Source organism: Chiloscyllium punctatum, chromosome 24 (genome assembly GCF_047496795.1).
Source record: "Chiloscyllium punctatum isolate Juve2018m chromosome 24, sChiPun1.3, whole genome shotgun sequence".
NCBI lineage: Eukaryota > Metazoa > Chordata > Chondrichthyes > Orectolobiformes > Hemiscylliidae > Chiloscyllium > Chiloscyllium punctatum.
Window position 1 is genome coordinate 87,542,493 of NC_092762.1, and position 27,828 is coordinate 87,570,320.

General features: G+C 43.6%; 1 protein-coding gene across 1 annotated transcript in view; it reads right to left on the reverse strand.

Moving 5' to 3' along the window:
- Positions 1-1,446: 1,446 nt before the first annotated feature.
- Positions 1,447-27,828, reverse strand: part of ell (elongation factor RNA polymerase II) — a 168,459-nt gene continuing 142,077 nt past the window's right edge. Inside the window, exons 9-12 of the mRNA XM_072594450.1 lie at positions 17,778-17,844; positions 13,199-13,370; positions 12,397-12,441; positions 1,447-7,325 (exon numbers count right to left, since the gene is read on the reverse strand). Of these exons, the coding sequence (XP_072450551.1) occupies positions 7,209-7,325; positions 12,397-12,441; positions 13,199-13,370; positions 17,778-17,844 (401 nt within the window). The 3' untranslated portion in view covers positions 1,447-7,208. The remainder of the gene's footprint in view (positions 7,326-12,396; positions 12,442-13,198; positions 13,371-17,777; positions 17,845-27,828) is intronic.

Below are 27,828 nucleotides of genomic sequence, written 5' to 3' on the forward strand. Positions count from 1 at the left end.
AAGGCTGTCTGTGACTGGGGCCCTATGGGCAGTGATGTAGCACAGGGATCAATGCTGGGTCCCTGGTCCGTTATTGTTTGTGACATTTGTAAATTATGTAGATGAGAGTGTAGGAGGGATAGGTAAATTTGTAGATGAGTGAGGCAGAAGGTGTTAGGTTACGGGAGCATATTATAGGAGGATATAAACTGATTGGTCAGATCAAAGGCAGATTGAATTAAACTGATAAATCTGAGGTGATGCACTTTAGAAGAAGGAACAAGACAAGGGAGTACTCAATGAATGGCAGGACGCTAAGAAGCTCAGAGGAATCGAATCTTGGGATATTTGTCCACAAAAGTGTCAAGAAAGATTAATAGGGTAGGTAAAGTGACATATAGGACACTTGGCTTTATTAGTCATAACGTAGATTACCAGAGCAGGGTTATGTTGGAACTGTACAGAACTTCGGTTCAGCCACCACATGCAGTTCTGATCACCACACTATAGGAAGAATTGCACTGGAGGGGGTGCAGAGGAGATTCAGCCATGTTGCCTGGGATGGAGCATTTCAGCGATGTAGGGAGGCTGGATAAGGTTGGATTGTTTGCTTAGAGCAGAGAAGGTTGAAGGGCCTTCACAGACATGTTTAACATTATATGAGGGGCATGGACAGGGTGAATAGAAGGCAATCATTTTCCATAGTTGAAGGGTCAATAACAAGGGGCATATTTTAAAATAAAAGGCAAGAGGTATTGGGAGGGATCTGAAGAAAAACCTTTTCACCCACACAGTGGCAGGGGTGTGGAATACACTGCCTGGGAGGGACATTGAAGTGGGAAACCTCAACCTGTAAAAGGTACTTGCATGAATACTTGAAATATCATGGCATTCAAGGTTACAGGCCTACTGCAGGAAAGTGGGACTAGTGCAGATAGTATATTTCTAGTGGCACAGACTTGACACTGTACTATCTGATTCTAAGAATGCTCTTGCGATGTCTTAGAGAATGTTTTAATTCATTAAAAGTACAATAGAAGTTGGTCTTTTGTTTCTTACTTGAAAGCTTTTATAGCTTTCCATTTTTCAACACATCCAACTTCACTGATGTTCCTAACACACAACACTGTACCATCTCCTTCCCTATCTGATGTTCTTGGTCTTTGCCAAATTTACTGCCATCCTCAACTATTTCGGATATTAGCACCAAACTGAAGTTCTCTCTGCCTCTGCAGCCAACCCCCAATGTTTCCAGCATTCATGTGCCTTCATTTCCAAGAAGTTTATGTTATTTCATGTTGCCTCTTTCCAACATCTATTCAATATCTCCATTTACTGATGCTCCTCTGCACTTAATCTTTAGATTAGATTCCTTACAGTGTGGAAACAGGCCCTTCGACCCAACCAGTCCACACCAACCCTCCGAAGAGTAACCCATCCTACCCAGACCTCACCTAACACCAGCAATTTAGCATGGCCAATTCACCTGACCTGCACATTTTTGGACTGTGAGAGGAAACCGGAGCACCCAGAGGAAACCCATGCAGACACGGGGAGAATGTGCAAACTCCACACAGACAGTTGTCCAAGGCCAGAATTGAACCTAGGACCCTCGTGCTGTGAGGCAGCAGTGCTAACCACTGAGCCACCATGCCGCTTTCACAGCAACTCTTTCCTTGGGGTTTATTCGATTACCAGAAGACATCAATCAAGTACCACATCAAAGATTACAATGCAAAATAAGAGTTCAAGGTGCAGGTTGTAACATGTTTGCACTGATAAGTGACTGGTTGGTGAACATGGAACAGAAGGTGAATAGAAACTCATTACTGGGAAAAATTAAAGTTTGAGAGAGAGCTGATTAGAAACAAACTCCTGTAATAATGGGATATAAGCAAAATTAAAAATGGTGGGCATCTGAAATAAATAGAATGTTGGAGAAACTCAGGACTGGCAACACCAGAGAAGAGAAACATTAACATTTTGAGTCCAGTACGACTCTTCTTGAAAACTGTCAGTCTCCATGTCACTACACACCTCCTGAAAAACTCTCGAATTGAAAAGTTTGAAAACGGAGGTTGATAATATGTTTATATGGGAAGGTTTAAGAGTTACTGATGTGGGTTGATGGAGTTGAGAAACAAATTAGTGGTGACCTAACTTAAAGACGTAACAGGCAAATGAATTGATTCTTGAGGTTCCTACTCATAACATTACAGAAGAAACCAGCAAATAAAGACACAAACAAATACTAATACTTATACATATAATCATTAAATATTCTATAATTCTACAGTCATACTAGCTTGTATTCCTTGGTATGTACAATTCCATGATCAGTTCCTTAGCTATACAAGTTCACTCAAAAATATTAAGAGTGTAGAAACATTTTAATCCGACATCTATATATACTGTTCTCAAAAAATAGTTTTATTTAAACTCCAGAAGGTTCAAAAATGTTTAAATTTTTGTATTTTTTTTAATTCAGAAATATTCTCTCAGACTTGGGTGGAACTGGTATTATAACACTGTGATAAAAAACAAAGCTGCATATACTGGAAAACTAACAGAAACTGCTGGAGAAACAACAGATCGGACAGCATCCGTGCAGAGAAAGCAGAATTAACGTTTCAGGTCATGATCCTTCTTCACAGCTGTTAACTATGTACTCCCTGCACAGGTGCTGCCAGACCTGCTGAGTTCCTCCAGCAATTTTTGTTACTGTAACACAGGACAGGGTGTAGCAAGGTAGCAGATGCCAGTCCAGCTACTCAGCCTCCTGGTTCATTCAGTAAGTCATAAATGAGAAATCTCTTTCAAACACCAGGATGGAAGAATAAAGCTTTGGATGCTGATTATGCAAAAACCCAAAAGTAAAACAGGACAGGCACCAATAAAACCAAATTGGTTTCCTAATCCTTCCTGCCAGATACTGATCCATTTACTGTATATACACACACACAACTCCTCTCACCAATCCCTGTGTGGCAATGAATATGAAGTAGCATAAGAAATTTCACTCATTCCTTGTGGTAAACAGAAAATCGTAACTGAGGAAGATTTTTAAAAATCTGAATCACGCTCTATCACACCCAGTGTTCACCACCACCTCTTTCACAATTGGCCTTAGTGGAGGTCATGTGGGGAAAGGCTCTAGCCCAAGGTGTGGAACAGAAGGGGAAGGAATGATAGCACCATTCTGATCATCTGTAACACTGAAGTCAGTTAGGGCATAACAAATTTAAAGAGCAGTCTTACATTTTAGACATATCTCAAACAGGGACTCACACTGATGTGCAATGACATAAGCAAGGTGAACACAATAGTAACATCCCACAAATGTTATCGAGGGAGATGATTCATTCATTTGGTTTTTGACTGATTGCAACACAATCCTGTGGGTATTCCAGAGAACACCGGGTTTGATCCCTCCCCAGAGCAAACCCTCAACGGTGCAGAACTCTCACTCCTCCTCCAGCATCAGCTGAGATTACATATTAGAGTCCTAAACTGGTGCTTGACCCCACCACCTCCTCACTCGGAGGCAAAACGTGCTACTCATTGTGAGGAATATTAAACAGAGGGAACGATCAATATGTATATGTACAAAGGGAAAAGTATTCTTAGGGTGGGGGGGGAGGAGGAGGAATGATTGGAGAGTGAGAGGGAGAGAAGGGGACAGAGTCAGGGTGGCAGTGGGAAGAGAGGATTGGGGAGGGAGAGAGAGAGGGAGAGGAGGACAAGCAGGAAAGAGGAGGAGGAGAAGAAGTGGTTAGATAGAGCGGAGTCAAGGGAGTGTTGGAGGACTGGAATACCAGTATGCTCGTCTGATACTTTTACAAGATACAGGCTGCAGTACAAAAACACACTAACATTTCGAAGTCTTCCGGAATTAGGCACATTCCCAGCACTAGTGATAGGATGCACCCTCCTAAATTAGCTTTAAATTTTAACTCAAAACATCCATTCAGTGTATTAGGTACTGAAATATCGATCTCAATTTCAGAAGCAGCCGTGCGGGTTTCAGCAAATGTAGAATAGCAGGTTTTGGCTGCAGCTTGGAAGATTTGAGTTTGGGATGATATTATCAGGAGAATATCTATGATACATCTGGATAGATCACGATGGGGAGGACACTGGTGTGAAGAAGGTTCGAGCATGAGGAGGTTTGGGGAAAACTGGGCAGAGAGCAGGGCTGGTGGCGCAGGAACATCATTATGCAGTTTGGGGGTGATGGGTCAGGGGTTAGCAGGAACTAGGGCAAGGGGGTCAGAAGAGGCTGGAGTTAAGGGTCGGTGGGGCTGGGACAATGCTAAAACAGTAGGGAGGAGGGCACATTTCATTGAAGCAATACTTGACAACGACACTCAATAGTCCTCCGAATGGTCAGCTCCTAGACAAATTCCTGAGGAACCTACACCACCCACTTTACCCTCCTCGAATACATTGAATCTATTGGTATTATACGGGACTCAGGATGTCTGCACTCAGTTAAGCTGTATCTGTGTATAACTTGATGTTTAGGCATCACTTTGATGGAGCAAGCTAGGACTGGTATGATCACCATTCTGCTGTCCTCTGTGTTAAGGAAACAATGTCAGGTTTGTTTAGGTTATCCTCATATTCAAGGAGTTGATTCTCATTAGTCTCCACAATCAGTCAAATACTGTGCCGTTTGAACCTCCTGCAAATACAGTTCTCACTGGCACCTGCAGTACATGTTCAGAACATAGCCACATGTTTCTGAACTCCAATTTCAGCTGTGACAATATAATCCTGTCCAGTGTGGGCTGCAGTAGAAGACCTGACCCTGTTGCTGTTCAACTGGGAAAATGATAACATTTACTGACACTGAAAAAAGAATGAAAACTCCTAATTTCCTACTTCATACTTTCCAGTTGTGGACTGAGCCCTTGCTGGGAAAACAATTCACAGTTCCAACTTTAAATAAATTAAAATACTCAAAGGATTGTGCAAGACATGACTGGAAGATCCTATTTAAACTCCCAGGGGACAGCTACGTCAGCACTTAATAGCCATTAACTTGTTCAGAATATCTTCAGATGTCCCACAGTTCACAGATCTCCCACGAGATCTCCCAAAATAAACAAATCACTCAAAAGAGACAGTGGGAGCCTGTGGAAAATCAGCAGGGAAGAATAACAGGTTCAAAACCACTTGGACCCATCCAGAACATTGGCAAGTGCAGACAGGAGTTTTGGACCCAGGTGATACTTGCTTCCTCAGTCATGACAGGTAACATCTCAAAAACGTACTGATCAAATCTGTTGCTATTTCAAACTCAGTGAATCAAATTTCAAGCAGCAGGGAATACTATCATACTGCTGACTGAAATCCGATTAATGCTGAACAAAATAAGACAGTGGACCCTGGCTCAAATCAGCTCCAGTAGCTGGTGTTTGTGAATGAATTCAGCACTTGGTGAGAAGCGAATCCTAAATCACAGTTACCAAAATTGAAAGGACCAGGTGGGACAAAGAACTTGACTTGACAATTTGGATTCTCAAGTATGGAAATATTTAATAAAATGTCATTCCTTTATCTCCAGTGCAGGTTTAAGCTGCAGTTTAGTATCCAGTGTAGATTTTAAACTATTCTTTGTCCATCTCATCGAACTGGACTAGTTTAGGAAGGGAAGAATCATAATGTAGACTGAAAGGGAGAAAACTGAACACTTGATTCTGTTTGAATGTTGCACCCGCTTATGTTTTAATCTGACTAAACTGTACCGGTCATATTTCTCAATGTGCTTTGCAATGGGTTAAAAACATTGTATTTTCTTAGACTGTTGAAATTAACATCCCAACGTATCTCAACAACTCAAGGACTAGAGAGTGTGGAAGGCAAGTTGCATAGCAAGTGCAAATTAGGGTCAAGAGATGGCTTTAATGTCAGGAACCTAGTTAAAGGGACAGGAGCCAGAAATACATAAAATAAATAATGCACAAACATTAATCACCAGCGGCTGCCTGGGGGAAAGGTGAAATGGTGGTGGTTTGGAGAGAGGACGGGGAGTTGCCACAGTTGAATCTCTGGAAGGGAGGCAAGACCCCCTTAGGCAAAGGTTCGTGACATAACCAGCTGTCATCTGCCTTGGGGGATGGGGAGCAAGGGACAATGAAGAATAGAACATAAAAACTTAGTCTCACGCCCAAAGCACCACAATAGAGGTTCTTGTGGGAGACATTGGCACGAAAGTGAGTCTTTTAGGCAGTGTAGTAGTTCTGGATCCCATCATTGTCAAAACATTATTCATTATATCTTTTTCTATCATCACTTGATTGTGATTCCATCCATTCCTGTCTGGTTAGGGGTCACAGCACTGAACACTGACATTTGATCATTACCTGGCCTGTTGGCAGAAGATGCCATTTCATTGCAGCAGTTGTCCAGTTGCACTGATCATAGTAAATGACACCTTTAAATGAGTCCATTCATTCATCTCTTCTTGAAGTTGGTGGGTGGTGTTTGAGTTTCAGACAGCAAGAGCATTAGGCAAACCTTGAAAAGCAGATGCAGTGTGACCATTAACAGGTGCCTGGCTGACACTTAGGAGTGACATATCCTCAGAGTCAGCTCACTATGTGCTGTCATTTATACCTGCAACCCAGTGAGGCAGCAGAGTGGCTGCCACAGAATCACCAGTTCTTGCAGTTGTTGGTGTTTCTGAACAGACACTTGAAATACCTTACGCGGAGAGAGAGCATTTAACGTCAAACAAAACCAGGGCAAATGGTGCTTGAACAGACAGGTGCCAACCCCTCAAACCAGTCTCTTTGGATGGCAGATTTTACATCTAACACTTGGACCATATCTTGTACAGTGAAGAAGGCAGACAAAGGCAACAGCAGCAAAAATATCACTCCCAGAAGGAAGAGTTTGAAGAGTCAGGTGAGGGGGAGAAGACACTGTCTGTTTGAGGAGTCAGGGGACACAATGAACAGCAAGTCCTGGGTACATCTTCCAATTATTTTTAAAAGCCTTTGTCCTTTAGAACACTAAACTCTCCTCACTAGACAGTTACTGACTGGGGTCCCCCCTCCCATCCCCACAAGTTTCTCTAATTAAAGTTAGTGCTGGTCTCAGTCGGTGCAGTTTCCTCCTCTTGTGAAGCACACACACACACAGGGGAAGCTGCAAACACAATTAGATGCAATTGCTCGCTGTATCGCTCTCCCTTTCTGTCTCTTGGTGGTAAAGTAGTCACGCTAACGCCAGGATTGCAGCTGCTTCTGATCGTATTCTGCTATCAATTTCTTAATGTGAGCCAGTTTGTTGTGTAGATATTCACAGCGATATTTCTCCTGGCTGTAATTGGGATTCGTCTGCATAAAAAACAAAAATGACATTGCGTTCATATCATAGATTTCATACACACTTGACTTGCCTGATAGTGGCAGCAGTTTAAGATACAACCTTTAAGTGGGAGTAGTTTGATACGAGCTCTGGATGAGGCAGGGTAAGGGATGAAGGAGAGGAGCAGAAGAGTGAGATTACCGTAGGATTGCTCCACAAAGCACAGGCAGCAAAGGTTGAATGGCCTTATTCCGAGAACACCAAACATTAACTAGCATTGAGAAAAGCAGCGATCAAAAACTAATGTGCTCAAAGATACTTGTGGATTTCAGCCTGCTGATCCACAATGGCTGAGTGACACTTGTGCACTACAACAGTTCTGTGATTGCAATTCAGTTGGTGAAGCCCATGATAAATTGTGTCCATCTATTCAAACAGGACTGGCTCAATCCCTGGGCTATGTTGAGTAGGGTGTTACAACTGGCCTCAGAAGTGGGGAGGGGCAGCTCACAAACTCCTGTCAGGCTGCAGTTGACCTTCTACAGAAATGAACTACATGGTGCTAAGCACAAGGAAGGGGTCTCTTAGGGTGGACTGACACAGGAATGAAGAGGAGAGGGCCCTCAGAGGGGAGGCAAGATGGTTCTGGGGAATAATGGACCTGGCTCTGTGCAGGAGGCAAAACAGCTTCAAGGAGAGAAAAGCCCAGCTCCTGGAGGAGGGGGAACATAACCCCCAGGTCCTGCAGGAAAGCGGTAAGGGTTCCTTAGGCCAAAGGTTATCAAAAATTGCAAAAGGACCTTGATCAGCTGCGGAAGTGGGCCGAGAAATGGCAAAAGGAGTTTAATTTGATGAGTGCGAGGTCTTGCACTTTGGAAAGTCAAATCAAGGTAAGAGTTTCATGTTGAATTGTAGGGGCTTAAGGAGTGTGAAAGATTAATGAGGCTTTTCGGAGCTTTTACTCTGAATTGTATCGGTCTGAAGGTTACGAAGGCAGGAGGGCTAAAATGGAGACTTTTTTTAAGAACCTGGACCTCCCAGGGGTAACCTTGGAACAGGCCTCTCTCCTTAATGCCCCCTTGACAGTTCAGGAAATACAGGAGGCAGCTAGGCAACTTCAGAGTGGAAAAGTACGTGGCCCTGATGGTCTCCCGGGTGAGTTTTAGAAGGAATTTATAGGAATTCTGTTAGGGCTGATGTTGGAGATGTACAATAATTCCTATATGTATGAATGCTTACCACCATCTTTGAGAGAAGCTAATATTTCCTTAGTTCTTAAGAAGGGGAAGGTTCCTGAGGATTTTGCCTCATACAGGCCCATCTCTCTATTAAATTCAGATTTCAAGGTTCTGTTCAAGATCCTGGCGCTGAGATTGGAAAGGGTGTTGCCCCATATTATTAAAGAGGACCAGACAGGCTTTATAAGGGGCCGTAGATCCTGTAATAATATTAGAAGGTTAATGAATGTGGTCCAAGTTCGTCAGTAACGATTGATTCAGGGGTTGGTGATTTCCTTAGATGCAGAGAAAGCATTTGACCGGGTGGAATGACCGTATCTTTTTTATGTCTTAGAACAGTTTGGGTTGGGTGGAGTCTTTGCTAGGTGGGTGGAGGTTTTATATCGCCACCCTCTGGCCACGGTCATCCCCAACGGGGTGAAGTCTGGGAATTTTAGGATTGGTCGGGGTAGTCAGCAAGGCTGCCCCCTCTCACCGCTGTTGTTTACGTTGGTGATAGAGCCGCTGGCAGAGGCCATTCATCAGAACGTCCACATAAGCGCTCCGGAAGTGGGATCGAGGGCACACAAGATTACACTGTAAACGGATTATGTCCTTCTGTTTTTATCGAACCCAATGACCTCTATACACCATTTGAGACAATGTATCAATTAATTTGGGGCTATTTCAGGATAGACGATTAACCTTGCAAAATCAGAGGCTGTGCCAGAAGTTGAAGGTGGCTCTAAGTTTCCTTTTAAGTGGTCACGGGCAGGGTTCCAGTACCTAGGCATTTTTATTACCCCCAAGTTAGATCTGTTATTTCGGACTAACTGTGCTCACTTGCTCGACAATATTAGGTGAGGTCTCCAGAGATGGGAGGCTCTTCCAATTTCATGGCTGGGCCAAATCTCTCTCATTAAGATGAATGTTCTTCCTCGTTTGCTTTATCCCATGCGTATAATGTTTCCCAGGTCAATGCTGCGGAAGCTTATGGGGTGGCTTGGTTCCTTTGTCTGGCATCGTGGGCGGCCCCTCAACAAACTTACTAAATTGCAGTTGCCTCAAGGAGGGAGAGGAGTTGATTTTCCAGACATCAGGAGGTATCAATAGAGTTCCCTGCTGCCCTTTGTCCGTGATTGGGTAGGTAACAATCCAAACTCAATATGGCTGCATATTGAGGCCTCCCAAGCAAAGTGTCCTCTTATTAAACTGTTGCTCGTGGATAAGATGAGGACAGTTATGGACCACTGCCAGAACCCCATTGTCATTAGTACAGTCAGGGCTTGGAGGGCGATGTGTCTGAGTGAGGGTTGTTTATCCAAGACTTCACCACTTACACCTATAGTTGGCATGTCAGGGTTCTGACCAGGGATGATGGACTCAGGGTTCAAACTATGGGCAGTGAGGGGAGTTTCTAGTTTGGGAGACTTGTTTGAGGGGGAGGTTATGATGTCTTTTGAGCAACTGAGCCGCAAATACAGGTTACCCAGCAGAGATCTTTTCCGTTTCTTTCAGATTAGGGATTTCATCCAGAAGATGACTACACTTCTCACTAAGCCCTATAAGCCCGATACAGAGAGGTTGTTGCTACGTTCCACAAGCACCCTCTCGGTTAGTGCCCTCTGTCGCCTGTTGGGTGGCAGGGCCTGGCAGGTTATTAGCCGGTTGTGAGGGGTCTGGGAGCAAGAGCTGGGAATGGAGATGTCTTCTGAAACATGGGAGAACATATAGGAGAATACTCGAAAGATCTCAATCAGTAATAGGACATGCGCTACGCAGTTAAAAGTTCTGCACAGGGCTCATCTGGCCCTAGAACGTCTGGCGAAGTTTAAAGAAGGGACATCTTCAGTGTGCCCCAAATGTAAAATAAGTGTAGGTACTCTTACCCGTTGCTTCTGGACATGTGACAGGCTCCGTGTTTATTGGAGCGCTGTGGTGGGAGAGAGAGAGGGTATTGAGGACTGAAGTCAAAGTAGACCCGATATCTCTCCTCTTAGGTCTACCGAATTTACCATCTTTAGACGGGCATGGGAAGAAACTACTTAATATTCTTGCATACAGTGCACAGAAGAATATTCTGATTAACTGGGTGTCTGAGAACCCGCCGGGCTTGCTGGGATGGCAGACATTAATTATGGAGCACATTCCCTTGGACTTTTTTTTTTACAAACATGATGCACCACACAACACACAATTTTTATAAGACATGGCAGCCCTACTTGAGTTATTTGGAAACAGATTTGTCTCGTCTTAACTAGGGCGTTCGTTTAACCAGGATGGTTAGATTTGTCAAGCCCTGGGCCCTGGAGGGGGTCTCCTGAGTTAATACGGGTATATATACAATGCTCCCGTTCCTCTGTTTGGGAGCTTTACGCCGAGCATAGCTGTTCTGTGTTTTGTGTTTTTTTTTTGCTTTTCTCTTTTTTTTTGTGTTGCTTTGCACAGTGATAGGGTTTGTTTTGTATTAGAGGATAGGTTAATAGTAAGGAGACAGTTGTTGTAATTTGTGTTTTTTTCTTTTTATTATACTAATATTTGTTATTGATTGTATTTTTTCCAATAATTTTATATGTTTGTAAAGTTAAAAAAAATTTGCTAATAAATATATTTACAAAAAAATGTGGTGGAATGGGGGATCTTGGAGTTCAGGTTCAGAGTTCTTTGAAATTGGTGTCACAGACAGGGCAGTGAAGGAGGCTTTTGGCATACTGGCCTTCATCAGTCAGGGCACTGAGTATAGAAGTTGGGAAGTTATGTTGCAATTATACAGGATGTTGGTGAGGCTGCACTTGGAGTCTTGTGTTCAGTTTTGGTCACCTTGTTATAGGAAGGATGTTATTAAACTGGAAAGAGTGCAGAAGACATTTACAGGAATTTTGCCTGGACTCAATGGTCTAAATTATAGGGAGAGGTTGGACAAGTTTGGACTTTTTTTCTTCAGAGTATAGCAGGCTGAGGGGGATCCTTATAGGGGTGTATAGTCATGAGGCATGGATAGGGTGAAAGCACTCAGTCTTTTTCCCAGAAATAGGGCAATCGAGGAATAGAGAGGAAAGAATAAAGTTTAAGGTTAGAGGGGAAAGAATAAAAGGGAACCAGAAGAGCAATCTTTTTTACACCGCATACGGAATGAGCTGTCAGAGGAAGTGATTGAGGCGAGTTCATTAATAATATTTAAAAGGCATTTGGACAAATACACGCCCACACCCCATAGCCCTTTAACCTTTAAAAATGTGACTATCTTCTTAAATTTACTCAAATGTCTCAGTATCCATTGCACTCTGGGGTACATAGAATTCATAGAGTCATTACCCTTTGAGAGCAGTAATTTCTGCTCATATCTTTTAAATCTACTGCCTCTGAAAACTGTGACCCTGTTTGCTTTAAATTTAGGACATCTGATTGGCATGGACGAGTTGGATAGAAGGAAGGGTCTGTTTCTGTGCTATACATCTCTGACTCTCAACTGTTTTGGGGGGCGACATGATGCCTCAGTGGTCAGCACTGCTACCTTATAGCGACAGGGACCCTGGTTTGATTTCAGTCTTGGCTGATATTCTATGTGGAGTTTGCATGTTCTCCCCGGGTCAGTGTAGGTTTCTGTCGGGTACACTAGTTCCTCCCACGTTCCAAAAAAGTGCAGGTTAGGTGGACTATCAATACTAAATTGCCCCATTGTGACCAGGGATGTGCAAGTTAAGTGAATTAGCTATGGTAAATGCAGGGTTACAGGGGTAGGGTAGGGGCTGTGTCCAGGTGGAAAGTCCTTTCAAGGGTCAGTGTAGACTCGATGGGCTGAATGAATTCTATGATTCTATACGAGCCCCATTCCCAAGAGAAACTGGAGCAATTTCTACATCTATTTCTCCTATACACTTACCTTCTTAATTTTCCGATACTCCTGTAAGATCTGATCATGTGTACTCTGGGGAAACAAGATACGTGTGTAAAAGATTTGAGAAGAGCAACAGATATTCTGACTGTACAGAAGTACAATATGAACCAAAGAGTAGGACATTCCTTAGCCTCATGTAACCAAGTGGAATCTGATTTACTGGTTCAGTGTAAAACATGTGCTACGAGGGCAATTTTCACCTTGTATACCAATCTTCCTATTACACTCCCTCTCAAAATGCAAATGCATAAGCACGACTTAAATGCACCACTAGGGAGTCGAAAAGTGTGGTGCTGGAAAAGCACAGCAGGTCAGGCAGCATCCGAGCAACAGAGTGTCAACGTTTCGGGCAGAAGCCCTTCATCATGAATGAATGGCTTCTGCCCGATACGTTGACTCTGCTGCTCCTCGGATGCTGCCTGACTTGCTGTGCTTTTGCAGCGTCACACTTCACTCTGGTCTCCAACAACTGCAGTCCCCACTTCCACCTGAACCACTAGGAGGTAGAGCTGAGAGTCTGGGTAACTAGTACCTCAAATGGTGAGCAGAGTGTTAAACCAGAATAAACAAGTGATTCGATCCGTGGGTTCAAACACCTCTTGATGCACACACATGGAGAGAGCAAGCAGGAAGTTGGGGGCTTCTCTAAAACATGCAAATAACGTGCACAAAATCCACCTGTGGTTAGGTGCCCCCTCTCAGGCATAAACTGACCCTATGTTGGAGAGAGGAAGGCAGGAGGGGCAGTGTATTAACTTTTTCTCAACTGAAGTAAATGAATGCTTACCTTGTAGTCTGCAGAGCCGGGAGAGAGCTGCTTCAGCTCAGCGTCCAGCTGTGTAAACCGCCTGGTGATGCTCTCTATCCTGGAGTGCAGGTCCCGGTACTCATTGTACTCTGCATTGAAATCAGTTTTGTAACCTTGTCTCTGCTCCTGTGACTCAATTGCTGAGTATTTGCTGAGGAAGAAATCCACACCAGATAACACTTAGATGGGTACAGAGAGATAGAAGAGGAACTGCTGCAGAACATGGTCAGATCTTTCAGTGCTGTACATAGATGTATATACCATGATGGGCTTTCTAAAAGTTAACAGTGCACAGAAATGCAACAGCAAATACCTGAATGAAAGACATGGAAAATGCTTTTTGCGATGCGATTTCAGCAACAATGATGAGATTAATCAGCTTATGTTCTGATATACAGTGGGATCTTGGGTGCTCATCTTAACTATCTGGTGAACTTTCACTTCACTTTCAAAGGATTGAAACTCCAACTGTGCGGCACTCCCTTGGTTCCTAGCACTCTAGCATAGCACTCCCTCAGCACTGACCCTTTGACAGGATGCCACCCCCTCTGACAACACAGTGCTCCGTCTGCACTGCCCCTCTGACGACACAGTGCCCTGAACGCACTGAGCCTCAGACAATACCACGCTCCGAGTGTACTGCCATCTATACAAGGAGCTATCTATTCCTCATGCTTGCTCTTCTATTCAAGATGATCATGGATGATCTGTTTCTTCCACCACTTTCTCCCCCCCCCCCCCCCCCCCGCCCCGCCCCGTTCAAAAATAAAATCAATCTACCTCAGTTTTAATAACATTCATTGATCCAGCTTCTTGTAACCACCTGAGGCAGAGACTCCCAAAATCACACAACTCTCAGAATGATAACACTGTAAAACGGTGCCCCCTAATTCTGAAACACTGCCCTCTCATTCTAGACTCACCTATAAGAGGTATCATCACCTCCATGTCCACCATCTCTAGACCAATCAGGATCATTTACAATTCAAATAACTTCTTAATCTTCTGAACTCCAGTAAACTCTATTCCTCTCCACAACATGCTGTCCTCTTTATTCTTGTATCATCTACACATTTAGCCACCATCTCCCGCTTCCCTCATCTAAGCCATCGAAATAAATTGTAAAAAGCAGAGGCTCCCCACCACAGATTCCACTGGTCACATCCTGCCAATCAGAAACTGATCCATTTGTGAACATTGTTTTCTGCCAGCTAGCCGATCCTCCGTTCATGTGAATGTTAACTGCATTCCTATATACACCATCTGCTTCTACTTTGCACAATAAGATTTTACATGGACACCTTATCAAATGTTTTCCAGAAATCCAAATCCAATACAGAAAACTCCAAAAAGTTGGTTAAAACACTTTCATTCAGAGGGCGGATTGTTCCCTACTGGCCAAAGTTAGTAGGAAGGGAAAGGAGCCAATTTCCATGATATTGAGCCACCAGCAGCCACCTTGGAACATCACTTTCTTCAGCCCCACAAAGGCTATAGTCTGTGTCAACCTGGAGATCAATGGGGCATCCTTTTCAAATTTAGCCACATACAGAAACTAATCACCATTCTCCATTGCTGCATGACAACGTACAACTGAAATTCTCACCACGAGATCCAGCACAGACCCAAACATGTATGAACTGGGATCAAGCAAGGTTGTGCCATTGCCCCCATGATCTTGCCCACCTTTCTCGTTGCAACACTCCATCTCCATGAAGCTCCCTACTACAATGGAGCTTTTCTTCAGGGTGAGTGGGAAATTGTTCAGCCTGTATCACCCCAACCTCTGTCAGCCATCAATAGTTGTGGCAATCAGATGATGCTTGTATTTGCGCATGCTCAGAAGCTGATCTCCAGACCACCATTGACACATTTGTGGAGGTAATTGAGAGAATGGGCCTGGGGTTAAACACCTGAAATACAAGAGACCCTCCCAGCTTGCTATCACAGTATAACACATTACCCCACTTGTCAATATCCATGATAATCCTCAACACCACCTCCCTGCAAGGCTGTGGACTCAGTTCCTTACTACACTCCCTATACACTCATCACAGTGTGGTCAAATTTCATTCTAACTCCAACCATAAGTTCACTGACAACACATGGTAGGCCAGATCTCAAACAATTACAAGACAGAATACAGGAAAGAGAGTGAGTGCCTGGTGGTGTGGTGTAAAGATAACAATCTCTCCCTTAATGTCAGCAAAAGGAAAGAGCTGGTCATTGATGTCAGGAAGGTGGAGGGCACAGCCCTGTCTGTATCAATGGGGCTGAGGTGGGGATGGTCGAGAGCAACAACTTCCTGGGAGTGATGATCACCCACAATCTGTTTTGGTCCATCCACATTAATGTTGCAGTCAAGAAAGCACAACTGCGCCGCTACTTTTGCGGGAGCTAAGGAAATTCAGCATGTCGTAAAGACTCTGACCAATTTTTACAGATGCACCACAGAAAACATCATGGCTTGGTATGGCAACTGTTCTTCTCAGGAAACTACACAGCCTATTTCATCACACAAGCCAACCATTCATCCATTGATTCCAAGCACACTTCCTGCAGCTTCAGGAAGGCAGCCAACACAATCAAAGTTAAAAATCACACAACACCAGGTTATAGTCCAACAGGTTTCGGAGCGACGCTCCTTCATCAGGTGATGAAGTGTCGCTCCAAAAGCTAGTGCTTCCAATTAAACCTGTTGGACTATAACCTGGTGTTGGGGTATTTTTTACTTTGTACACCCCAGTCCAACACCGGCATTTCCAAATCATGAACACAATCAAAGACACCCCCTACCCCGGTTATAATCTCATCCATCATCCTCTGTTGGGCAGAAGATACAAAAGCTTAAACAGACAGACCGACAGGTTCAAGAACAGCTTCTTCCCTACAGTGATCAGATTTCCAAACTGACCTTTCAAACTTTAATGTTAGAAGTCACGGTACGAGGATATAGTTCAACAGATTTATTTAAAATTGCAAGCTTTTGGAGGGTGACTCCTGCATCAGGAGGTGCACAGGTACAGTACATATAGGTTGAGAGATAATGGTAAGATAATTCCAGTCTCTACTCTCAGTATTTATAATTATCTGTTGAGACTCTTAATTCCCTGCAATTATCTTTCCATTATTTCTCCACCTATATATTCTGTACCCATGCACCTCCTTTCACTTCACCTGACGAAGGAGCAGTACTCCAAAACCTTGTGATTTTAAAAAACTCATTGAACTATATCCTGGTATCATGTGACTTCTGACTTTGCCCACCCCAGTCCAACACCGGCACCTCCATATCAAATTTACTGTTGATCATGCCATTTGTGCACTTTTGCTGCAGTTATAACAATATATTCTTTGCTCTCGTCTATTACCCTATATACTTCGTTTAGTATGATCTGCCTGCACTGCACGCAAAACAAAACCTCTCACTCTACCGAGGTACATGCGACAATAATAAATCAAAATCAATAGCCATTGCAAACCACGGGACAATGTTGATCAATTCTCAAATATTTGGAGTCTACTTTCACCCAGGGCAGACATCAATGAAATTCATCACAACCTCCCAAATGCCAGCGCAGACCTTAGCCATCTGAGAGAGAATACTTGATGGCAGAGACCTCAAATCCATCATCAAACTAATTTTCAACAGTACACCTGCTCCTCCATGAGCATCAAAACAATGAACAGGAGACAGCTCAAGTCCCTCGGGAAATACCAGCCGTAATACCTCCCCACCATCTTGCAAATGCACCAGCAGGATAGGTGTTTGAATATCAGTGTTCTCTTTCAGGTCAACATCCCCAGTACTGGTTCTTGTCCATCAGCTGCGATGGGTGGGCCTCATTATCCCAATGCCTGACTCAGGAACATGGCAGGAAGTTATAAGGAGGGCAGAGGAAATGTTCCAAGGACTTCTTCAAAGCCTCCCTTAAGAAATACAACATCCCACTGACTCCTGGGAATGTCTCACCAAACACCGCCCAAACTGGAGACAAGTCTACAAAAGTGCTGACCATCTCCGACAGGCACAGATGGAATCCTAGAGCAAAGAGGAGCAAGCAATAACACGAGTGTGCAACCACTGTCTCTTCAAACTCCACCTTCCAGCAGGGTTTGAAGAGCCAGCATCAAGCCAGTCAGCTCAGAGCCCACCATTCTGCAGGAGAAAGAAGCTGCTCTTTGTGTCAGGAGACCAATCAAAGAAAGAACTGAGTTACCAGATGCAGACCTCCCACATTCCACTAAAGCTAAGTTAGCTGATAACAGTAACTTGGAACAGGAAGAGAGAATGTTATTAGCCAGAGATACCGCTCCTTATCACAATGACCTATACAAGCATGAATGCATGTACAGAATAGTGGTGACATGATCAGAATTGACTACAATATAATGACTACTGAAAAACAAGGCATGAAGGATGGGCATTTACTGGAGTATGCCCAACATCTCAGTGGATGCAGGATATGAATGCGTTTGGAAGGATAAGACTGAAAGCAACAATACACCAGATAGCACAAAGGGTGAGCTTAGAACCTTTTATACAACATGTACTTACAGTAAATAATCAGGCACATCTGATGTTGATGTTGGAACACTTGAGCTGTTGCACATCCCATTCAACCCTACAAGGAAACAAAGTGAAGTTTAAAACAAAGTAAACACAGGAACCCAAAGCATCACATAGTAGACTACTACAACATGGTTTTCAGAGCCAAAGCTTCCACATCCACTTCCTGCCCATTAGCTGGCTTGGTAAAAACAATGACTGCAGATGCTGGAAACCAGCTTCTGGATTAGTGGTGCTGGGAGAGCACAGCAGTTCAGCTCCTCGGATGCTGCCTGAACTGTTGTGCTCTTCCAGCACCACTAATCCAGAACATTAGCTGGCGTGGCCTCTTCAGCCCCAGGACATACAGTTCTCCATTCCACCCTCACTCCTCTCCAGGGCCAGGGCCAACTACACCTGACTCCAACTCTCTGCCTCGCTTAAAGGGACCGGGATTGATATATTCGAATGGCAATACCAAGCAGCTCAACTGCATTTGGAGGTTACTGAGCTGAAGGATTGGTTGAGCACTATCATGAATGAAGGTGTCCTTATTGCCTTCCTGGTTCATGTTTTTCAAACTGTGCCATCAGTCCTTGTATACTTACACAGTTGAGTGAAGATGATGATGAGAACCACAGTGGTAAAGTGCAGTTCACTCGATAATTAGACAAAGCCACACAAGCAACAGTCTGTGTTCATCACAGAATCCCACATTGGAGTGGAGGAAGCTGCACATGGCAGTAAGCAGCGTGTCAGTGAATCCTGACCTCTCCATCCCACACACTTACACCCAATTTACTTGGGGGGGGTAGACAATATGCCAACACAAATGTCTGGGGAAAATGGAAACAGGGCCCTCTGGTGGCTTCACCACAAAACTGCAGGAAAGTTTGTGGAGCCAAAGCACACTCTGGATTCCACCATAGATCCCAATATTACAGCTACCAAGGAAATGTTGCATATCTGAAATAAAGCAGCAATTCTGATAATATGTAGCAGGCCCAGGGATGAGGAGACAGAAATAACAGGAGGGATTGGACAACAGGAATCAGGGACTATGTGTTATCTTTTTCAGTTCCCAGCAGCAGGAAGAGCAGGAGCTTGGACCAGGGGCCTGTCGGCAAAGGTCAGTCACTGACTTAAAACTTTAAAAGCTTACCTCGATCGTCAGCGGCAGCAGCACCTCAGAGAGCAGAGGCCTCTGGGAAAGGAGGGACCTTTTTTCCCCCTCAGCTATATAAGTCAGCATTTTCTAAACCCAAGACCCTAGCCTTGTAGGGCCTCCCACCAATCCACCTTCTATAACCTTAAACACCAGGGACACATCAGGTAAGCTTCTCTTTTTTTTAAGATTCTGATAAGGGGACTAGCAGGGATGGCAATGCAGGGAGAGGAACGTCCCTCCTGCATGATGTTGGAGGTGAGGGATGCCATTAGTGTCCCATCAAAGTACATCTGCAGGAAGTGCACCCAAGACAGCATTAGGGAAGTGGAGCGGGAGCTGGATGAATTTCGGATCATTCGGGAGGCAGAGTCTGTGATAGATTAGAGTTACAGGGAAGTAGTTACTCCTAGGCATGAAGAAAGCTGGGTAACTGTTAGAAGGGGGAAAAAAAGTCAGTGCAGGGATCCCCTGTGTTTTCTCTTGAAAAACTGGATACCTATTAGGTGGGGGGGGGGGAGAAAGAGTCACGACTTATCAGGGGCATACACTGGGGTGCAGGTCTCTGGCACAGAGCCTGTCCCTGTTGCTCAGAAGGGAAAGAGGGCAAAGGAGGAGAGTGTTGGTCATTGGGGACTCAATAGTGAGAGGGTCAGATAGAAGGCTTCTTGGGAACGAAAGAGACTCACGGGTTGGTGTGTTGCCTCCAAGGTGCCAGGGTCTGTGATTTCACGGATTGTGTCTTTGGGGTCCTGAAGGGAGAGGGTGACCAGCCTCAAGTCATGGCCCACATAGGGACCAACGACATAGGTAGAAAGAGGAATAGGGATGTAAGGCAGGACTTCAGGGAGCTAGGGTGGAAGCTGAGAGCGAGAACAAACAGGGTTATCATCTCTGGATTGTTACCCATGCCATATGATAGCGAGGTGAAGAACAGGGAGAGATATCAGCCGAACACGTAGCTGCAGGAGGGAGGGTTTCAGGTTCTTGGATATTTGAGATGAATTCTATGGAAGGTGGGACCTCTACAAACAGGAAAGGTCTTCACTTGAACCAGAGGGGCACTAATAACCTAGGTGTGACATTTGCTTGTGCTATTCAGGTGGGTGGGAACCTGCGTTGTAGTTCCAGTACACAGGTGGATGAAAGTAGGGAGGACATGGACAGGATTTCAGGGTCACAGGAGTGTGCTGGCAGACAGCAAGATGGTTTGAAGGGTGTCTACTTCAACACCAGGAGTATCCGAAATAAGGTAGGTGAGCTTGCAGCATGGATAGGTACCTGGGACTTCGATGTTGTGGCCATTACTGAGACATGGATAGAGCAGGGTGAGGAAATAGATGTCGCAGGCTCCAGGGTTTAGATCTTTCATTAAGATCAGGGAAGGTGGTAAAAGAGGGGAAGGTATGGCTTTGTTATCAAGGTGGGTTTAACAGTGGCTGAAAGAACATTTGTCTACTGAGGTGGTATGGGCTGAGGTTAGAAACAGGAGAGGAGAGGTCACACTGCCGGGAGTTTTTTTTTTAAATAGGCCTCCGCAAAGTTCCAGGGAGGTGGAGGAGAGGATCAGAAATCCATTCTGGGCAGGAATGAAAGGAACAGGGTGGTCATTATGGGGGACTTTAACTTCCCCAACATTGACTGGAAACACTATAACTGTAGTATGTCAGATGGATCAGCTTTTGTCCAATGCGTACAGGAGGGTTTCCTGATACAGTGTGTTGAAGGGCCGACAAGAGGGGAGACCACTCTGAATCTGGTACTTGGTAACAAAACAGGCCAGGTGTTTGATTTAGTCATAAGTGAGCACTTTGGAGACAGTGACCACATTCGGTTAAATTTAGTTTAGCGATAGAATGGGATAGATACATACCACAGGGAAAGAGTTATAGATGGGGGAAGTTCAATTATAATACAATTAGGCAAGGCTTAGGAGGCAAAGAATGGGGACAATCGAAATGTGGAGCTGGTTTAAGGAACAGATATCGCATGTCTTTGATAGGTATGTCCCTGTCAGGCAAGGAGGAAGCGATAAGGTAAGGGAATTGTGGTTTACTAAAGAAATTGTATTGCTTGTTAAGCGTAAGAGGGAGGCTTATGTGACGTTGAGGCGAGATGGTTCCGATAAGGCAATGGAGAGTAACAGAGTAGATGTAGGATTTAAAGAGTTAAGAAGAGCAAGGAGTGGATATGAGCAGTCTTTAACTGGTAGAATAAAGGAGAACCCTACAGCTTTCTATAGAAATGTGAGGAATAAAAGGATGACGTGGGTCAGAATAGGGCCTGCCCAAGACAGAAGTGGGAAGTTGTGTGTGGAAGCCTGTGGAGATCAGAAGGGTTGTAAACGAATATTTCTCATCTGTTTTCACCGCAAAAGGAGAATATTGTAGAGGAGAGGGTGTTATCAATTCTAGAAGGTGTGAAAGTAGATAAGTCTCCTGGGCCAGATGGGATTTTTCCGAGAATTCTCTGGGAAGCGAGGAAAGAGGTGACCGAGCCTTTGATGTTGATCTTTGAGTTGTCATTGGCTACAGGTTTAGTACGAGAGGACTGAAATTTGCAAAAGTTGTGCCCACGTTCAAGAAGGGCAGTAGAGATGACCCAGGCAATTATAAACCAGTGAGTCTTATCTCTGTTGGCAGAAAAGCTTCGGAAAAGATTAAAAGAGATAGCATTTATAATCATCTAGCAAGCAATAATTTGATTGGAAATAGTCAGAAGGTGACCAAGCATGTAGATGAGGGTAGGACAGTTGATGCGGTATACATGGACTTCAGTAAAGCCTTTGATAAGGTTCCACATAGTAGGCTACTGGAGAAAATGCGGGGGCATGGGATTGAAGGTAACTTAGCAGATTGTATTAGAAATTGGCTTTCTGTAAGGCGGCGGCGAATGGTGGTTGATGGAAAATATTCAGCTTGGAGTCCGGTTACTAGTGGTGTGCCACAAGGATCTGTTTTGGGATGACTGCTGGTTGTCATTTTTATAAACAACTTGGACACAGGCATAAGTGGATGGCTTAGTAAGTTTGCAGATGATACTAAAGTTGGTGGAGTGATAGACAGCATAGAAAAATGTTGCAGGGAGACTTGGATGAACTGGGCTGAAAGGCGGCAAATGGAATTCAATACAGATAAATTTGAGGTGGTTCACTTTGGGAAGGATAACAGGAAGGCAGAGTACTGGGTCAATGGAAAGATTCTTGGTAGCGTGGATGTGCAGAGGGATGTTGGTGTCCACGTACATAGATCCCTGAAAGTTGCCACCCAAGTTGACAGTGCTGTTAAGGTGGTATATTGTATGCTAGGTTTTATTGGTAGAGGGACTGAGTTCCAGAGCGGTGATGTCATGCTGCAACTGTACAAAACGCTAGTGCGGCCTCACTTGGAGTATTATGCGCAGTTCTGGTTGCTCCATTACAGGAAGAACGTCGAAGCATTGAAAAAGGTGCAGAGGAGATTTACCAGGATGTTGCTTGGTCTGAAGCGAAGGTCTTATGAGGAAAGGCTGAGGGACTTGGGTCTGTTCTCATTGGAGAGAAGGCGGCTAAGAGGCAATTTAATAGAGACATACAAGATGATCAGAGGACTAGATAGGGTGGACAGTAAGAGTCTTTTTCTTAGGATGATGACATCTGCTCGTACGAGAGGGCATAGCTGCAAATTGAAGAGTGACAGATCTAAGACAGATGTTAGAGGCGGGCTCTTCACTCAGAATGGTATGGACTTGGTATGTCCTGCCTGCCGATGCAGTTAACTCAGCCACATCAGGGGCATTTAAACAGTCCTTGGGTAAGCACATGGATGATGATGGTATAGTCTAGAGTGATGGGGTTAGATTGGTTAACAGGTTGGCGCAATATCGAGGGCCAAAGGGCCTGTTCTGCGCTGTATTGTTCTACATTATAAGTGTAGACCTATGCCCAAGGAGAGTCAGTGTAGAGGATCCATGCCTCAGAGACTGGGTGTGAGGGACTCACACGAGATTGGTTTAATTCACCTCACACTGACACAATGTGCTGAGAGCACAGATTAACATGTGGCCGGGTGATATTATCGCTGTTACTGATAGATAACTGAAAGAAGGGAAAGAATGGCAACTGAGTACTCCTGATTCTATAGTTTTTAGATATAAAAGGAGCTAAAAGAAAACTGAGGGAAGGTGTGAAGTACTGGATGAAATTAACTTAATATCGTGAAGGCATTAGGGGATTTAACATCTAAAAGATCAGATGAAATTCTTTCTAGACTCTGAATTGCTAACCATTTTCCCAATTGTCTTCAGGTGTGTGTCGATGGAGGACTGGACAATAGCTAACACTATCCCATTGTTTTAAAACAGAAGGGGATGTACTGAATGATGAGCCCAGTTAGTTTAATCTCAGTAATGTGAATAATATTGCAAAAAAATTCTATGCAATGTGATACATCCTTTCTTTAGACAGAGACAGATTAAGCAAAAGGATGTGCTAAAAGACATAGTGTCTGACTCATGGTGGACTTCTTAGAGGTGGTAGTAAGGACAGTTGATAGGATAATATATTTGATGCAATCTATATGGATTTCAACAAGGCTTTTGATAAAGTCCTTCATGATGGATTGGTCAAAAGAATAAAAGTCTACAGATTCCAAGGCAAAATGAGAAGTTGGATCCAAAATTGGCCCAGAGGCAGGAAGCTGAGGGGACTGGTCAACAGACGCTTTTGTGACTGGAATAGTGTGTGCAGTGACATTTTGCGGGACTCAGTACTTAATCCTTTGCTTTTCCAGTGTATATCAATGACTTGGATTTGAATATAGGAGATACAACTCAAATTTGCAGATAATATAAAAATGGCTGTACTGATAAACTGTAGACTACAGAAATTTATCAAAGGACTGTGCAGGGAGGAGTGGGAAAGTGGCAAATGGAGTTTAAACTGGATAAGTGAGAAATAATGCATTTGAGGAAGGTTAACAAGACAAGAGAATACACAATAAGTGGCAGGACATGCAGAACTGTATAGGATGAGAGACACTTTGGAGTGCAGTACCATAGATCTCAGATGGTGGACTGACAACGAAGTAAGGCTATTCAGTAACATACTCGATTCTGGATTAGTGGGGCTGGAAGAGCACAGCAGTTCAGGCAGCATCCAAGTAGCTTCGAAATCGACGTTTCGGGCAAAAGCCCTTTGAAACGTCGATTTTGAAGCTCCTTGGATGCTGCCTGAACTGCTGTGCTCTTCCAGCACCACTAATCCAGAATCTGGTTTCCAGCATCTGCAGTCATTGTTTTTACCTTAGTAACATATTGGATACTTGACTATTAGCCAAACCTCAGAAGAAAAGCTTAGAGATTAACTGTGGAAAACATTTAAGGGAACATTTCAAAAGGCTGCGAATAAAGATATTCCTGCTATAAAGAAAAATTCTAGGGGGAGCAGCTAACATCTGTGGTTAACTAAAGTAGTTAAGGAAGGCATAAAACCTAAGGAAAATGAATACAAATTATGCAGAAGTTAGTGGCAGGTCAGATGATTGGACAGAACATAAAGAATACCAGAGAGGTTAATCAGACGATACAGTGGGATGGAGGGGTTCATAACATTGATTCAGAAATCAATTATAGCAGTGACTATGGATGATATCTTGGAAAGATAATCAAATAAGGGCATATTATTGGAAAAAAAAACACAAAAAGGGGCAAGCACCCTATTGGGTGCATATTAAGGTCAAGGAGTGATTGGTGATCAAATATGTAATCAAGCTACAAAGAAGTGGGGCAGTAATAGAGTAGTTGCTGGGGATGTAATCTGGCCAAATATTAACTGAGCTGTGAATATTCCAATCAGCTCTTTGACCCTGCTCTGCCATTCAATAAAATCATTGTTGATCTCATTGTAATCTCAATTCTACATTCTTAAATATCCTGATAATCTTTCATCTCCTTAGTAATCAAGAATCTACCTCTGCCTTAACAATATTTAAAGATTCTGTTTCCACTGCCTTTTGAGGAAGGGAACTCGAAAGACTCTCAGAGAAATGGTTTTCTTATCTCTGTTTTAAATGGGCAGCCCTTTATGTTTAAACTATGACTTTGGTTCTATATTCTCCGACAATAGCAAAGAGCGTTTTGATATCCACCTGATCAAGTCCTCTCAGGATCTTGTATGTTGCAATTAAGTCACCTCTGACTCTTCTAAACTCATCTACTCTGTCTGTTGCTCTTGATGTGGTCTCCTCTTCAAAGGGGAGACAGGACACCAACTCGCAGAATGTTTTACAGAACTTCTCTGGGACACATGCATCAAACAACTAAACTATCCTGTGGCTGACCACTTCAACTCCCCCTCCCACTCTGCCAAGGACATGCGAGTCCTGGGCCTCCTCCACCGCCAAATCCGAGCCACCCAACACCTGGAGGAAGAATACCTCATCATCAGCCTTGGGACCCTCCAACCACACAGCTTCAACATCAATTTCACCAGTTTCCTCATCTCTCTTCACCCCAGATCCAACTCTTCAACTCCACACCACCCTCTTCAACTGTTCCACTTCTTCCTTCCCACCTATCTGCTCCACCCTCTGCTACCCATCACCCGTAACCTGCATCTACCAATAACTTTCCCAGCAACTTTACCCCCAGCCCCATTCCCTCCTATTTATCTCTCAGCCCCCTTCCAACCCCAACATTCCTGATGAAGGGCTTATGCCCAAATCGTCAAGTCTCCTGTTCCTCAGATGCTGCCTGATCTACTGTGCTTTTCCAGCACCACATTATTTGACTGTGATCTCCAGCATCTGCTGTTCTCACTTTCTCCTAAATTGCAAAGGACACATGCCTAGCCTGTAGCCTTTCCTCATAAGGCAACCTGGCCATTCTAGGGATTGCTTCTCTGAATGCTTCCAATGCACTGACATCCTTCCTTAGATACGATGACCAGTACTATACACAGTACTTCAGGAATAGTCTTACAGATACCCTGTATATCTGAGGCATAACATTCCTACTCCTTTGTTCAATTCTTCCAGGAATCAAGTTAGTTTTAGTGTGCAAGGCAGAGAAAGAACAAAATTTTGAAATTGCATATGCGAGAATGTTTTTAGCCAGTATGTAGAAAACCTAACATGGGAGGTAGTTCTGGACCTAATAATCAGAAATGACCTGAGCAGGTGAAAGGTGCATCAGGTAGGGAGCATTTTAGGGATGGTGACCATAATTCAGTTAGATTTAGCCTGGTTATGGAAAAGGATAAGCTTGCAATAAAAGTTCTAAAACAGAGAAATGCTGCTATTGGTCAGACAAGACTATTTTCCCCAAGTGGACTGACAGCAGCTACCTTTCGATAAAACTGTGACAGAACATTCAAAGAGGGAAGAGCAAGAAGGTGAAACTAAGACCAGAGAACTCTGGATATCAAGGGAGATAGAGGTTAGTATTTTTAAAAAAAGCTATGGCAGATACAGAGGGTTCAATAAGGCAGAGGTCCGACAGCATAAAAAGCACAAAAAGGACCATAAATATGAAATTGGGAAAGTAAAAGTGTATGAAAAAGCACTGGTAGGCAGAATAAAGGATAACCCAGAGGGTAATTTTAAGTATATAAAAAGCAAGAGAGTAATTAGCAAATGAGCAAGACCCATTAGGAAGCATAGAAGTAATCAATGTGTAGACTCAGAAGACCTTGGGCACAGTGCTCAATGAATACCTTACATCAATATTCACAACAGAAAAGGAGGATGCAGATATAGGTGTCAGGTGGAGGACTATGAAATACTCAAAGAAAATAAGTGAGATTAAGTATTGGGGGTTAATACCAGATAGTCAGGAAATTATTAATGAGATTAACATATATGTTGGTTCTGTCTTCGCTATTGCAGATACAAAAATCATTCTAGTAATAGCTAAAAATCAGCAGATGGAAGGGAGAGGGGAGCTTGGTGAAATTGCAATCACCAGGGAAGCAGTGCTGAGTAAGCTGATGGAGCTGTGGGTTGACAAGTTCTCAGCTGCTGGTAGACTTCATCCTAGGGCTTTAAAAGAAATTGCTAATGGAATAATAGATGCGTTAGGTGATAATTTTCAAAATTTATTAAACTCTACAAAGATTCTATCAGAAATGGAATGTAGCAAATATTCTATTCAAGGGAGGCAGGCGGAAAACAGGAAACTGCAGGACAGCTAGCTTGATGTCTATGGTGCGATGAAGTTGGAATCAATCATAAGGAGGTTATACATGGGCATTTCGAAAAACCTCAACGTAATCAAGGCTGAGTCTACATGGTTTGTGAAAAGGAAAATATGTTTAACCAATCTACTGAAGTTCTATGAAGGAATGACTTGTGCTGTGAAGAGAAGGCCTGCAGACAACTTGTGCTGGATTTACAGAAGACATCTCAAGATGTTGCATAAAACATTACTGTGCAAAAGTAGAAGCACATGGTGTAGACAGTGGACAGCAGATTAGCTGGCTGGCACAAAACCGTATGCATACGTCTCTCACTGATTGGCAGGATGTGACAAGTGGAGTCCTGAAGGGATCTTTACTCAGACTTTAACTTTTACAAATTATATCAATTATTTCAATGAAGGGAGCTAATTTGCAGACAATGTCAGGATAGGTAGGAAAGTATGTAGTGAAGGAGGCATAAGGAAGTTGCAAGTGGTTGTAGATAGGTTGACTGAGTGGGCAAAAATCTAGCAGATGAAATATAATGTGGGAAAACATGAAATTGATGGTTTTGGCTGGAAGCACAAAAAGGCAATGTTGCACTTAAAAGGAGACTGACGGCAAAACTCCAAACTGCAGAGGGACTTAAGTGCTCTGGTTCACGAGTCACAGAAAGCTAATAGGCAGGTACATACAGTAAGTAATTAAGGCAGAAGAAAAACAGCAGATGCTGATGATCTGAA